This window comes from Suncus etruscus, chromosome 11 (assembly GCF_024139225.1).
Source record: "Suncus etruscus isolate mSunEtr1 chromosome 11, mSunEtr1.pri.cur, whole genome shotgun sequence".
In the NCBI taxonomy this organism is placed as follows: domain Eukaryota; kingdom Metazoa; phylum Chordata; class Mammalia; order Eulipotyphla; family Soricidae; genus Suncus; species Suncus etruscus.
The window spans coordinates 23,528,933-23,543,534 of NC_064858.1; the positions used below are offsets into that span (position 1 = coordinate 23,528,933).

General features: G+C 35.7%; 2 protein-coding genes and 1 non-coding gene across 4 annotated transcripts in view; all 3 read left to right on the forward strand.

The window, feature by feature from the left end:
- Window positions 1–13,304, forward strand: part of KRAS (KRAS proto-oncogene, GTPase) — a 31,033-nt gene extending 17,729 nt beyond the window's left edge. Inside the window, exons 3-4 of one of the 2 annotated variants that reach the window (XM_049783856.1) lie at window positions 583–742; window positions 12,846–13,304. In XM_049783856.1, coding sequence (XP_049639813.1) covers window positions 583–742; window positions 12,846–12,962 — 277 coding nt within the window. In that variant the 3' untranslated portion in view covers window positions 12,963–13,304. Of the gene's footprint in view, window positions 1–582; window positions 743–7,638; window positions 7,774–12,845 lie in introns of those variants that run through there. The other variant, XM_049783857.1, reaches the window with a different exon arrangement.
- The window catches only part of BCAT1 (branched chain amino acid transaminase 1), a 647,504-nt gene that overhangs the window by 366,593 nt on the left and 266,309 nt on the right, over window positions 1–14,602 (forward strand). The window lies entirely within an intron of this gene.
- LOC126023427 (U6 spliceosomal RNA) lies at window positions 14,340–14,446 on the forward strand. Its single transcript, XR_007500551.1, has one exon. It is a non-coding gene; the product is annotated as a U6 spliceosomal RNA (small nuclear RNA).

The window sequence follows — 14,602 nt, forward strand, 5'->3', positions numbered from 1 at the left end:
CTCAGCAATGAGTACAGATGGGGATTGGAGGCAGTCCTGGCCCCACTGTCTGTGTCTTCTAAATTTATCAAAAAGTATAATGGAGAACCATTTTTCTCCAAATCTAGAGTATCTGTGCACATTTTATATTAAAAAATCAGAACATGCAGAAGCCTTTTATAGGACTGTGATCTGCAGCGAAATTAGGTGACTTTCCACTGGCATGCTGGTTTGGGAAAGATACGTGAGAACTAAAGACGCTTCTAATTCTACTTCTATGCATCTGACAGCATGTATTTATGAGGTTTTAGTTTGGAAACTAAGCAAGATTGCCTTTCTGACCTGGAATTTTTCAATACCATTATCATTGTCACTGGCCCACAAAGGAGCCTACTAGATGTTTGTGTCACTGTGCTTGGGTATTTGGACTCTAAGATGTAAACATTCTCCTGTTAAAGTTACTATAAGAAGAGCAGGGGTAGTCTGATGTAGTGGATGTAGGCATTTTAGGAACCTTCTCCTTCTAGTCATCTTTCTAAGACAAAAGCTGCAAGTGATTTTTATATTATTAATGCTTCTACTTTTATTTCTTTTCTTCTTTAGAGAACAAATAAAGAGAGTTAAAGACTCTGAAGATGTCCCTATGGTCTTAGTAGGAAATAAATGTGATTTGCCTTCTAGAACAGTAGACACAAAACAGGCTCAGGACTTAGCAAGAAGTTACGGTATCCCTTTTATTGAAACATCAGCAAAAACAAGACAGGTAAGTGGAATTGTAATAAATATAGACCTGTTTTCTGTGAACTGTCTTCAATGATTTTAATCATCAATATTGATTTACTAATACACTAATAACTTCATTTTAGGGGCAGGAGGATAAGAACAGCATAATTGTTATACTATTGGATATGATTTGTCTATTTTTCTTTCCACTATATTAAACTTGAAAATAAAGCCATATTTATTTGGTAAATGTTCTGTTAAGGGTAGGCTAGGGCACTGCTGCTCAGTCTGGGATTCATGGCATGATTTTTGACTTTGATTTCTTTCCAGATTCAACATCAATCAGCTCAGTACATCTTACATTCAGGATTCAAGATTGTGGATTATTTTTCCCACTGTTAGATTGATAAACTCAAAGATTGGGGAAAGAACTTTTGAGTTTCCCATTTTAGAAACGTTTATCAGAATATTATGTCTGGTACTTTCAAATTAAATTTTGTATTTGAAGAATTTTACTTCAGTGGAATTTCTTTAAGGATGTGTTTACTTTTGAAGAAAATATATTTGTAAGGAAATTTTTCATTAGAGCAAGAAAATAGAAAGTAAATAGAAATTCTAGTATGCCTCGTGTGTGTTCGGGGTTTTAGGCCACACCTAGCAGTGCTCAGAGCTTATTGCTATCTCTGCACTTCTGGCAGGGCACAGAGGACATACGGGATGCCGGGGATCAAATCCAGGTTGTGCAAGACAAGTGTTCTGCCCACTGTGCTATTGCTGAAGCCCAGCAATTCTGTTATTTGTGTACTCTGTTTGGACAAAAATGAATGCCAGGTCACCCCTGAATTTGATCTCATAAAACGTGTTTCAGGTGTCCTGTGGTGCAGGGCCTCACACACAAAGCTTGTGTTTCCCACCAAAAATCTTCTTTGTTTATAGGTCACTCTTTGTCTAGGCAAAGTAAAATAAGTTAAGTTGCTGTTATTTAATCTTTCCTTATTAAAAGAGTTTAACATGAAAATATCCCTGGAAAGGAGTAGCCAAAGCAATGATTCAATCAGGTTTTTGATGTAGCTTAGTTCATGTCTATTCCATGTAAGACCAACATTTATTCTGGGCTTTATCTATTTCCATGTTCTTCTGAGCCCAGGAAGCCAATTTTGTGGAATTTTTTTACCTTTTGTTAATATACTGAGAGTCAGGAAACCTGATGAACAACGCAGACAAGGCTAATATAGAGTAAATTTTCTGAAAACACGCAAAAACTATTACTTTGTTTTTCAAACTTTTACAAAGATGCTTTGTAGAATACTTTGTGTTTTTATATTTTACAAAGAAAGGGGGAACACCTAAGCCTGTGCCTAATGTTCCAAAGGGCTGCAGCCAACGTGGTGGGTTCACACTAGCAAGCACAGGCCAGTGGGCACATTGCAGCCATACTTGTGAGTCTACCTGTTATCAGATTTGATCACACTGCAGCCCGCACTAGTCAGTGGTGCATTACAGCCCACTGTGGCCCGGGAGTCAAGGTTGGGCCCTCAGGTCGTACTTAGAGGGGAGGCACAGGGACAGAGGACAGTGGGAGGGAGTCTGCAGTTCCTTCTCACTGTCCACCTCTCCTGGTAGAGCCTGGTAAATAACTGTCTTCTTTGTGGTCTGGAGAAGTACTAGTTGATTCTTGACATAAAGGCATTGAAGAGATGCTGCAGCATTTATGATTACTTTTAAAATAGATTTATAGCTTGGTGGATGGTAGGAGGTATGGAAGTATGGAAGGTAGATGTAGCAGGTTGGATTTGGAAATGGATTGGCTTAAATTTGTTTTGTAGAAAATTATGTGGATTGTCTGAAATATAGGTGATATAACTGAAAGAAATACTTATGCTTTATTTCTTAACATAGTACTCAGCTCTTCGTACTTATATCCTGGCTTATTGATGTCTATGAAATCCGTTGCTAAACTATAATTTAGTTTAATTTCTGATTTTTGGTTTCTCTTTATTACATGGACTTTAATTTGCCTTCACAAGATTTTTCATATTCTGTTGAATTATAAGTTGACATTTATATGCTTTTGGAAGACTTCGAAGGACCATTCCAAGTAATTGTAAAGATGATTAAATACAAAATGCAAATTTTAATGCATTTTACAGCTCCAATCATTGAGGCCCTATTTTCTTCAGAGTATTATGCTGCTCATTTACTATAACTTGGCATTTGGATGAAATAAATGTGCATGTCCTATAGTTTAAGTGCAATCACTTATCTCATGTCTCAGGTTTTGGTCTTGCATATGAACTTAAAAAGCAAAGCAAATATGAGAAAGAATTTTTTCAAGTTGATAGGAAAAGTTCTTATTTAAGACTTCATAGATACTTTAGGAGCTAGAAAGCCTTTTCTGTAAGGACCAGATAATAAATATTTTAGACTTTGTGAGTCATTTGCTGCATTTTCTTTTCTTAAATGCCTTTAAAGATACAGAACTCATTCTTAGCATCTGGGTAGTATCAGAGAGGGTGTGTGGGTCTTAAGGAGCTGTATTTGGTTGCTCAGTCACCTAAAGTTAGGTCAGACTTTAGATTTCAGTTTTTTGTTTTGGGGCACACCCAGTAGTACTTTACTTAGGAATTACTCCTGGCTCTGTGCCCAGAAATTTCTCCTGGCAGGCTCAGGAGACTGGGATGCTGGACATTGAACTTGGGTTGGCTATGTGCAAGGCAAACACCCAACCTGCTGTGCTATGGCTCTGGCCCAGACTTATCAGTCATGGTAAAGTAAAACGTAATGAAAGAGTGATGATAAGATGTTGTATTTTAGCACTTGGTAGAAGTGAAGACTGTACCTTACTGACTTCATTATTTTGTAGTTTCAGAACTTTTTGTGGAGTTTTGATTCCCTGCAGGCACACTCTGTTCCCAGTAGGCCATACTACTTCCTTTACGGGCTCTTGGAAGGTGGGAATGAACAGATTTGCTTTCTGACCTCTTTGGGCAATATGGGACAATGTTATCAAAGACTGTTGAAATCAAAACAAATGACACCATGGTGATCAGCTGTGGGTTTTCCAGTCTGCTAGACACACAAATGGAGAGAGTTCTGTAAAGTAGATGACAAATGCAGAATTCTCAGAGCCTATTACTCCTGATTCAGCTTTTTTGCTTTCTGGAAGTATTTTTTGGTTTATGAAAACTGTATATAAATTAGTTGTATGGACTTGGAAACATCACTGGATGAATTTCCATTGTAATTCTAGATTCTTGATAATAGTGGAAAGACTCGCCTCTGTTAAACTATGCTTGTGATCAAATTCTTTTAGCAGAGCAGACAAATAAACCATTTGGGCTGTATTTGTACATATTGTTGTACCTAAATTTCTGTATATGTAAGCAGTTTCAGTTACCGTTTTTATCAAATAAGTTAAAAATGAACATTTTATGGAGCCCTACTTAGACCCTGCATAGTGAGGGGGTTCAGAAGAGGCCTCCCCAAGACATGCTGGTCTGACATGAGCCTAACACAAGTCTGAGCAGGTTGCAGAGTGACTGCTGCTTCTTCCACAATCTGGAAGAATTTAGGTAAGGTGATGGGGTTGCCCATCACAAGAATATCTCTTCTCCCAGAAGTGACTTTCCCTGGCACTCCCATGGTGCAGCACAAACATTGCTCACTACCATTCTTGACTGATCACCCCTGTGTGTCCCTTCCTTTATTTGAAAGCCTTCAGGTTTCTGAGCTCAGGGGAACTATGCCGAGTTACTCCTGTCTCTAAGGCTCTTCAGATGCACAAAATTTATTTGTCCTTGTGCTATTGCTGTCTGGTGTATATTTAAAGATTAGTCCAGCTGAAAGAACCTTGTAGGGTAGAGGGGGAGTCTCCTTCCCAATGGTGGTATGACTGCATTCCAGTACAGTGCTTGAGATGGGCTGTGTAGTTTGGGAGATCCAGCAATATAAGTTTGTTTTCTTACTCCCCCAAGAAGCATAGTATTATTGCTTAGTATTATCTGTTTGTACTTAGGATACTTTGAAGTGGTGTTTTTCTAAAGGAGATTGCAAAATGATGGCAGATAATAATTCATTCACCAGTTACAAATAACTTGTTTAAAATTGAATTTTTTTAGTGAAAGCATAAAGAAAATAAATATTCTCATAAATAATTTTTAATAAGTGATTTTGCTCTTGCATAAATAATAAAGTTTTAATTTAGAATAAAGCTGTTTACTAGCAGTTCTTCAGGACAGATTTTTACAGTTTCACAAGTGTGCTTTCTGAGAGCTGAGCTGAGAATCTTTTCAAATTTCTTATTTTAAAAATTTTTTAAAATTGTGTATTTCTGTCTACACAAATGCTTTGTTCTCCAAGTTTAATAGGGGACCTTTGAAAATCTATGTATATGGCAATAAAACATATTCTCCAGGAAAAAAATCATTTAGTACCAGTTAAAAGCAAAGTGGGTATTGAACGTCTGTTTTGGCGACATTTTATCTTGAAAAATGATTCACAAACTTTGGAATATTAAACCAGCACTCTGCCTGGTTGTGTGCCTGATGCACACAACTATAAATGATGTCTCTATTACTTCAGGGCTTGTTGTTAAGTAAAAGAAGTCATTTAAATCAGAGAAGCTATTGTAATTGTGTGTTGTTAGTAAAAATCAGAAATGAAAATGTCCTTATTCTCAGTGTTGTGTCTTGGTCATTAAAGGTCTAATATTGAATTCTTGGTGGTGGGCAGCAATCTCCTTTTAGATGACTGACTTTCCGTTCTCTCTGCATTGCTGTAAACAAGAATCATATTCTGGCTCTGGTGATGGGGATGTGCACACTTAGAAGTAGATGCCATGAGGCTGATTCTAGAAATCAGGTGCAATCAGTGAGCAAAGACCACAAACTCTTTGATTTGCCCTTAAGTCCGTCTGCTCAGCACTTCCACACTGACCTTGAAACTTTTTTTTTAAACAGGAGTAGAAGTTTGCATTCTTAAAATATCTGGGCTTTTACCTGGTTTGTTTTATTTACATATATTTCACATTTCTTTGTTTTTTAAATTGAAAGATAACCATTGTGAGAGTATCTTAAGTATCAGCTCATAGTTTACATTTTACATGGGTTTATAAGTCATTTTTTATAAAGGATAAACATATTAAAAGTTTTTAGTAGCTAAAGTACCCACATTACTGAATGATTTCAGATTTGGTTATATATGTTGAAATTTTTTATTTGATAGTTGACTCAAGCAGCTAGTTAATTATTACATTAAAATTAAGACACTGGGTTTTTGTTGTTAGTAAAATAGAAATTTATTACTGGTGGTAAAATAATGAAGGTGAACATTCTAATACATAATCAACATAGTCAATTTCTTAACTGAAACTTAATCTCCCGAATCTTACTTGCAAGTTTACTTAAAGCTAGATTACAGAAATCTATTCAAACAATTCTTAATATATCCTAAAGATTTATAAAAAAAAAAAAATTAGTATATCTCGTAGAGCTGAGGTGCCTATTTTTCACTGAAGTAGGCATGTACAGACTGAATCAAGCCTTGGCTGCTGGCTATTTAGTGCTGATGCAGCCAGTTCTCTATCCCTGGCTGACTTCAAGATATCAGGTCTTACTTCTGCTACCAGGTTTCATAGTTGCTAGGTCATTTGTTCATTTTTTGGTTCAGAGAAAGATGATGTTACCAAGCCAGAGGAATAAATGAAACATCAGTTCTCATAATGAATAAGTCTAAAGAGTAAAAGCATTGATTAAGCGCAACAGTGTGGATAGTCAAGCATATTAACCTCCACCTTTAAGCATTTTTCTTCCAGATGATCAAATCTGTACCTTTTCATTCATACAGTATACAGATTAATATTTGTGGACATTTATTTTTAGATGTTTCCACTGAGTTGCATGGTTTTTCCATGGTTTATTTTTTTCTTTCCTTGCCCTTTGTTACTGTGTTTTGTTTTGGATCCACAGATGGCTGTATTCAGGGCTTACTCCTGACTACTGTGCTCAGGGCTCACTCCTGGCAGTGCTTGGGGAACCATCTGCAGTTCCAGGAATTCAACCTGGGGTGATATGCTTATCTGTACATACTAACAGTACAGTTAGTATATACTTTGTCTTCAGTGGCCACTGCCTCATTTTCTGACCAGAAAAGTCATCATTTATTGGTATCTATATGGCCATATATAAAAGTTTTTGCACTAGAATCAAGAAAGCTAGTCTAAGTGGATAGAGTTCTAAAGATTATTTCAAGGTTTTTAGTAATAAAAATGTATTGCTACTCTTGCTTATCTATTTCAGAGTGTCCTTGAGTTCTTGATTATTTAATTAGGTTAAACAGCTCTTCATTAGCATTTTAATTTCAATACTGTTCATCTTCAAAAGTACTGGCCTCACCTGCTTCACTATATTCCCTAGAAGTTGACTTGACAGTGATAGAATTGGAGACAGAATTTGATATTCTAATTCTTTGATCCAACTTTATCGAGGTGTTTTGTTTGAGGTGTTTAGATCGAGGTTAAACATCCCTTTTCACTGTTATTTGCTACTGTTCAGGCAGGTGGTAGTGGAAAAGAGGGATGAGGGAATGTAGGGTTCAGTGAAACATAAATCTTGATTTCCCCAAGCAAACTAAAATTCTGTGTTAGTATAATAAAAATATTATATTTAGGTTTTTATAATCTCCCCTAGTTTTTTTTAAAATTCTATTTCCATTGCAAAGCAAAACTGATTTTAAGAATCAAACCAGGATACGAGCCTATGTTTTAAAACTGCATCCCAATTTTACTATGATAATATGATACCTGTTTAAAAAAAAAAAAACCAAAAAAAAAAACCTTTCAAGTAAAGCTGATCATTTCCAACTTCTGCACATGGCTGTCCCAATCAATTATCATTACGAATAAAACAGACTTTAAAGAAGTTGTGTTTTACAATGCAGAGAGTGGAGGATGCTTTTTATACATTGGTGAGAGAGATTCGACAATACAGATTGAAAAAAATCTGCAAAGAAGAAAAGACTCCTGGCTGTGTGAAAATTAAAAAATGCATTGTAATGTAATCTGGTAAGTTTGGCATGTTAATTTTGGCAGAAAAAGAAGGGTAACAAAGGTAACTAAGGTAACCATTTTAGACCTACCTAGGTTCTAATCAAATATTAAAGGAAAAACCTGAGGATTGTTTCCATCCTTTATACATTTATTTTAAATCTGTGTATACTACTATCTTCTGATGGAGAGTTTTGACTATTGGCTGCAGCATAGAGTTAAGAGAAGAGGTGGGGTGCCTTTGTGAAGGAGTGCAGTGGGGGAAGAGGAAGGTTTACCACATGCATTTTCCGATTGGCTACTCTGCAAGTCTGTACTTGGTGGCACCCATGTGACTTAGCTACTAAACTGTGAGATCTGGAGTGACTCCAAGCAGTCTTCTCTACCCTTCTTTGAGTCCACCACAAATTTCTGGGATGTTCCATTCTCTTTTCTCACATCCTAAATTCAGGCCCACTGATTTCATGCTGGAAGGATAGAACTTAAAACTGTTGCCACTTCGTTCACCCTGCAGCCAGAGTGATTACAGAGAAGAAATGCCCTTCCCTTATCTTTATTCCATTTCCCTGACTTTCTGTCCCCTGTGGAATTTATGTCCAGTGATCTAAGTATGGCTCTTATCACCTTTTTCCTCTACCAGCATTTGATTTTATCACTGAAAAACTCTTCAGGGTCTGAAATGATTTTGCTCTCAATTAAACACCTTGTTGTATCTTCTCTTTCCTTGCTCAAGGAGACATAGCCCTGTCTCTATAAACCCTCTGTTAGATAGAGGATTCCCCTTTCCTGGATTTGATTCCTAGCACACTACTCTATTGTTACATACTTGCCATGGTCTAGTAAAAAAGCCTCTTTTTTCTTTGATTCTAATATTAGAATATTAGAATGTTTCTATATATTGGTTTTGTAGTGCAAGGAATGGAATTTAAAGTCCCACACAGAGCAAGGCATGTCTGTTGCTGCTAAATTGCATGCCTAGCTCCCAGAATTGTAAGCTTATTTTGTTTTGGGATCTCTAGCCTTTGGTATTCTGGAGTGACTATTGGTGATTCTAAAGGACCATCTATAAGGTGCCATGGATCTGATCCTGGGTCATGGCGGAAGTAGCCAAGTGCAAGACAAAAGCTTTCTTACATCCATAGAAACTAGTATCTGCTACACTAATCTACTAAATTCTGAAGAAATAAAACAAAGCTTCACTGGCAAGAATTCTTAAGTGTCATTGTACACAGTATTCTCACTTAGAAGTTGTGATCAAATCTTAACATTCCAGTACAATTTGAAAGGTTGAAATTTAAAAAAGAACAATAGGTATAAGTGATGGCTTGAACCTTTTAATTTTCATGTTCTACTTTTCTTGTTTAAAAGCAGATTATAAATTTTATGTTTTTTTTAAAACGGATACAAGCATATACTATTCTAAAATGTTTAATTTGTGCAAACAATTTTCATTGATGATGTAAAGTTCAAGTTGAAGTAATTATTGAGCGTAAATAAACTAAATGTTTATTCAGTGGATGTGAATGGCACTCAGATTTTTTAAAACTTACCTGGAATAGTAGATAAATATTCGTAATAAAATTTTTACCAAATTTGACATGGCAAATATTTACAGATTAGTTTTTCTTAGTTCTAAAATGAATGAGCTTAAACAGACTTTATTGGAATACTGTTCTCACCTTTTATGTGCATAGGCATGGCTCGTTCTCATATGAAAAAGGAACTCATTGCTCTGTTTTGATTGTAACATTTTTCAAAGCGTTGGAATCATTTTATTTTGATAAAATAAATCAAGTATGTGTATAATGTGAACTCAGTATGTCAGAACATGTTAACAAATTCTCCTGAGCACTCCTATTTCTAGACTGTATGTTCTCCATATCTGGCTCATGGGTTTTTGTCTTTTCTGCTTCCTTATTATTTAGGACACTGAATTTTTTTAACATTTAGAAGCAATTTTGAGGTGAAGTTGAGTACATATGGGTGTGTAATAAAAGGAGACTTAGTGTTTGATTTGACCACTCAGCACAGAGTGAGTGTGAGATTAGAGGTCAAACCTAAGAATCCTAACTTGAGTTTAAGGCAGCCTTTGAACTGTGACCTTGATAAAATGGAGTCATAAAAAGGAAGGGGATTGGGTTAGGTCCTCTTGTGAGATTCTAGCCCATTCATGTGATTATGAATTAGTCAAGGGTTCCTGAGGTCATCGGAAATTTATTTTCCTTTTAGTGTGTTTATAAGGTTTAGAATGAAGTATAAAACTATTGAGTATATTAAACATCTTGTATTGTTATAAATTATGTCTCATAATATTCCCCCTCTCTTGGGTGAAGCGAAGGTCTGTTTCTATTGTATCAGTAATGATACATGAAAGAAACATCACAGTACATTGGGGCAGAGTGGATTAATTCACTAATACTGGCTTTCATCCTATTTTAATTTAAACAAGTCTCTTGTTTCTTCCTTGTTTTTTAAAAACTTATTAAAATCAGCCAAATGTAACTTAAATGTATTAATTTTATTATTTTGAAATATTAGTTGTAGAAAATGAGTGATGTAATAAAGGAGAAAATCTTATCACCTAAGATTAAAATTTTTTCAAGACAAACTCATGAATGTGTTTATGTTATTTATTCAGCAGAGGTAATTAGAATGAAGTAAAAAATTATTTTTAAATTAAATCACCATCAAATAGTTAAAAAGTTGTTGATAGTATACCCATTCCTTCACCTGTGTTCATTTCCTGCCACCAATTTCCCCAGTTACCCTCCCATCTCCACCCCACACAATATCCAAGGCCTGTCTATGGCAGACACTTTTCTCTTTCCCTCCATCCCCCCACCCCACTGTTCCTGAAGGGATATCATGCTTATCACTTTATTTCCTTTGATTCCATTTCTTGCCCAAAGTGATCATTTCCATTATTATTGTCTTGTGGTCCCTTCTCTGTCCTCTGTTCTAATTGTACTTATCTTTGGGTATCATTTATGTCTGTCCCTCTCCCTTCGACTCAATTCACTGAGCATTACATTCTCCGTGTCTATTAATTTTTCATTGTTCTTAAAGTTGATTGATTTACACTTTTATTTCTGTTTTTTTTCTTAAGACTCCCTCTAGTGTCTGAGTTTGAAAGTGTAATACTCAACTGTACAGATTATAAAATACATGGAGGTATAGTAACTGCAGCTATAAAGACTGTATATATATTATAAAGTATATAGATTATATAAAGCTATAAATACTTCAGTATTACTGTAAACTGATAGCCCCAAAATTAAAAAATGCTTAAAAGTGAATTCTGCCATGAACTACAAAAAATTATATAAATGGAAAATAATATATAGAGGGTATATTAATTTTATTTTGCTTTACATATTTTTTTAGTTTTTGGGTCACACCTGGTGATGCTCAGTGATTCCTCCTGGCTCTGAGCTCAGGAATTATCCTGGTGGGGTTCAGAGAACCTATATGGGATGCTGGGTTAAAAATCTATTGTCCTGCAATAACTTTCAAGTACCATTTTTCACAGTATGAAGATTAAATTGAAAAGTATTCTAATTTGAAATCACTTGCAGCCATAATGCATTTAAGTGTCTGCTCTGTGTAGGAAGATGGGGGCTCAGTGACCAATGGAAATTTCTTTGAATATGACTACATTTGGTTTTATACGTCAAGTTATGAATATTTAGTATACTGAAGAGGAACCAGAAACTATTATATAGACAGTGGTTAGGGCACATGCCTAGCATGCCCCATCCCAGGTTCAATTCCTAATACTGAAAGAGCAACCAACTGACCCCCAGCATCACAGGGTCCAAGGAATATAGCATCTTCCAGCTCTTGCATTGAAGCTCCAGCCTCATTGAGCCAGACATAATTGTCAGTAGCAACCTATCTTGTAGACACCATCACCCCCAATTCAATGTCAAAACAAAAAACTAAAATTAAATTTGAAAAAGCATTTCCCCCAAAGATTGCCAATAAGAACCTGGACCCCTATGTCCTCCAAAATTAAATAAATAAATAAATAAAAATTAAAAAAGAAAAAGTTTTCAAATTGGCAAACTGATACATTTAACTAATTCCTCCTCAAAACAGAGGTATCATATTTTTTAAAAGCATTGTGTCTTATTTTTGATCTTTGTAAATTTCTTTTATGTTAAGTATGTGAATTGAAACTGATGCCTCATAGAATATTTGAAAACTAAAATGATATTCAAATAATGTTCACTTAGTAGTAGTGGCATAAATCTGATGCTTTTTAAAACATAAAAAATTTTAAAAAATGTAAAAATATTACATTTTCAAAAAATGATAAGACTTGTGTAAAATTGTGTGTTTGTTACTTGTTTTGGGAACCACACTTGGCAGTACTCGGGGCTTCCTTATAGGGCTCCAGGATCATTCTTGGCAGTTCTCAGGGAACATATGGGGTGCCAGAGATTATACCCAGATTGTTAGTATGCAAGGCAAGTGTTCTACCAATTTCACTATCACTCTGACTCCTAAGATTTGTAAAATTTTAAGTGACATCTCATGTCTGGAAAATCAGGGACAATTAAGTAAGTATAGGTAACACATAAACATAGAAATACATATGAGCATTAGTGGTTACAGTGTGCTAGTATAGAAAAATTCACAAAATAATAAATAAGGAAAAATTTATTAACTAAGATTCTGTGTCATCAGTTTTTATTGCTTTTTTTTGTGTTTGGTTGGTTATGTTTTGGGGCCATACTCAATGGCGGTAGGGGTTACTCCTGGCTCTACACTCAGAAATCCTGACAGGCTTGGGGGTCCTTATGAGATATGCCACGTATTGAACCGGGATTGGCTGCGTGCAAGGCAAACTCCTTACCCACTGTGCTATTTAATACTCCTGTCCCGTTTTCATTCTTTTTATTGTAATATCTATTCTTATGTAGAAAGTTGACAAAATACCCATGAAGACATTTAAGAATACTATAAAAATCTAATAAACTTTGCCTAAAGAGAATGGAAAGGGCTTTATTACTTAGTAAATATTTCCATTGGTTTTCAACCCAGTTATTTGTGCACCTCAAATCATGATTCACAACTTAATACTTGTTTTATATTTCAGGGTGTCGATGATGCCTTCTATACATTAGTTCGAGAAATTCGAAAACATAAAGAAAAGATGAGCAAAGATGGTAAAAAGAAGAAAAAGAAGTCAAAGACAAAGTGTATAATTATGTAAATACAATTTGTACTTTTTTCTTAAGGCATACTTAAGTAAAAGTGGTAATTTTTGTACATTACACTAAATTATTAGCATTTGTTTTAGCATTACCTAATTTTCTTTCTGCTCCATCCCAACTGTTAGCTTTTATCTTGAATGCTTATTTTAAAATGACAGTGGAAAATACCCTCTAAGTGCCAGTATTCCCTGAGTTTTGGTTTTGAACTAGCAATGCCTGTGAAGAAGAAACTGAATACCTGAGATTTTTGTCTTGGGGTTTTTGGTGCATGCAGTTGATTACTTCCTATTATTCTTACAAATTGTGAACTTTGGTGTGAAACAAATTAATGAAACTTTCAATTGTCCCTACTTTGTCTTTTTTATCTAGTCACTTAAATGGGTTGATAACAAATTTGAGTTGCTATTTCCTGAAACATTGAGGGAACATGAATATATAGGGTCCCCATGGATTCACCTTGTAGGCATCATGTCCTGTCATTTCAGTCACCCTAACGAGCATCAAGTTGTCATGTTGTTCACAAAGATTTGCTTCCTCTTTCCACTGCTATTTGTTTGACCATATTCCGAAAGTATATTTTTTCTATATAAAGAATTTTAAAAAAAGGCAGTGGAAAATGCTAAAGGTCATTTACTTTCCACACTAGATAAATTGCTGTTGTACTTCAACTATCTTTTCCTATTAAGGTAGACCCAGCATGTAATGAGGATCAGAGCAGCCACTTGGGGATTATATTTACATGCTACTAATTTTTTGTAATTTTTGAAAAAAATTAACATGGATTAAAAACTCATAGAACTAAATCAATCTCCCTGTGTCAGGTTACTCTTTTTTTAGCCCAAACTTTTAAACCTTTTCTTGAACTTCAGCCTTTAAAAATAGTCTGAATTGGGGCTGGTGAGGTGGCACTAGAGGTAAGGTGTCTGCCTTGCAAGCGTTAGCCAAGGAAGGACCACGGTTCGATCCCTGGCATCCCATATGGTCCCCCCAAGCTGGGGCAATTTCTGAGCGCTTAGCCAGGAGTAACCCCTGAGCTCCGTTAGGTGTGACCCAAGACCCAAACATTCCCCCCCCCCCCCCCAAGAAAAAGGTCTGAATGCTGGCAGTGATGTGTAAAGATTATTTGGGCCAGGCATCTTCTGTAAGGCCACTTGGCAAGACGAGGTAGGCTCCTGTGATGCTCGGAGTGTCCCTGAAAGTTGATGTGTGACTGAACCCATGATCTCCCTCTGTGATCATGAGTTGATGGATCAGAAATGGGGACCAGAAGAGGTTGGGTCATTCAGTGAGACATTCTCACTGATCATCCTGCAAACAGATAACGGAGGAAGAATATTCCTTCTGCTTCAGACAAACCACCTTAAAAATAATTTTGAGTGCTCGCTTCGGCAGCACATATACTAAAATTGGAACAATACAGAGAAGATTAGCATGGCCCCTGCACAAGGATGACACGCAAATTCGTGAAGCGTTCCATATTTAAAAAAAATTTTTTTGAATGGGATTGTCATGTAGTAGATGTCAAAATTTTAAAAAAAATGTTTTCAACAATGAAGCAAGAACATTTAAAAGTTTCTAGTTCTCTTAACATTGGCTTAAGTAATAATTTATAAATACTTTTCATGTCTGATTCATCTTA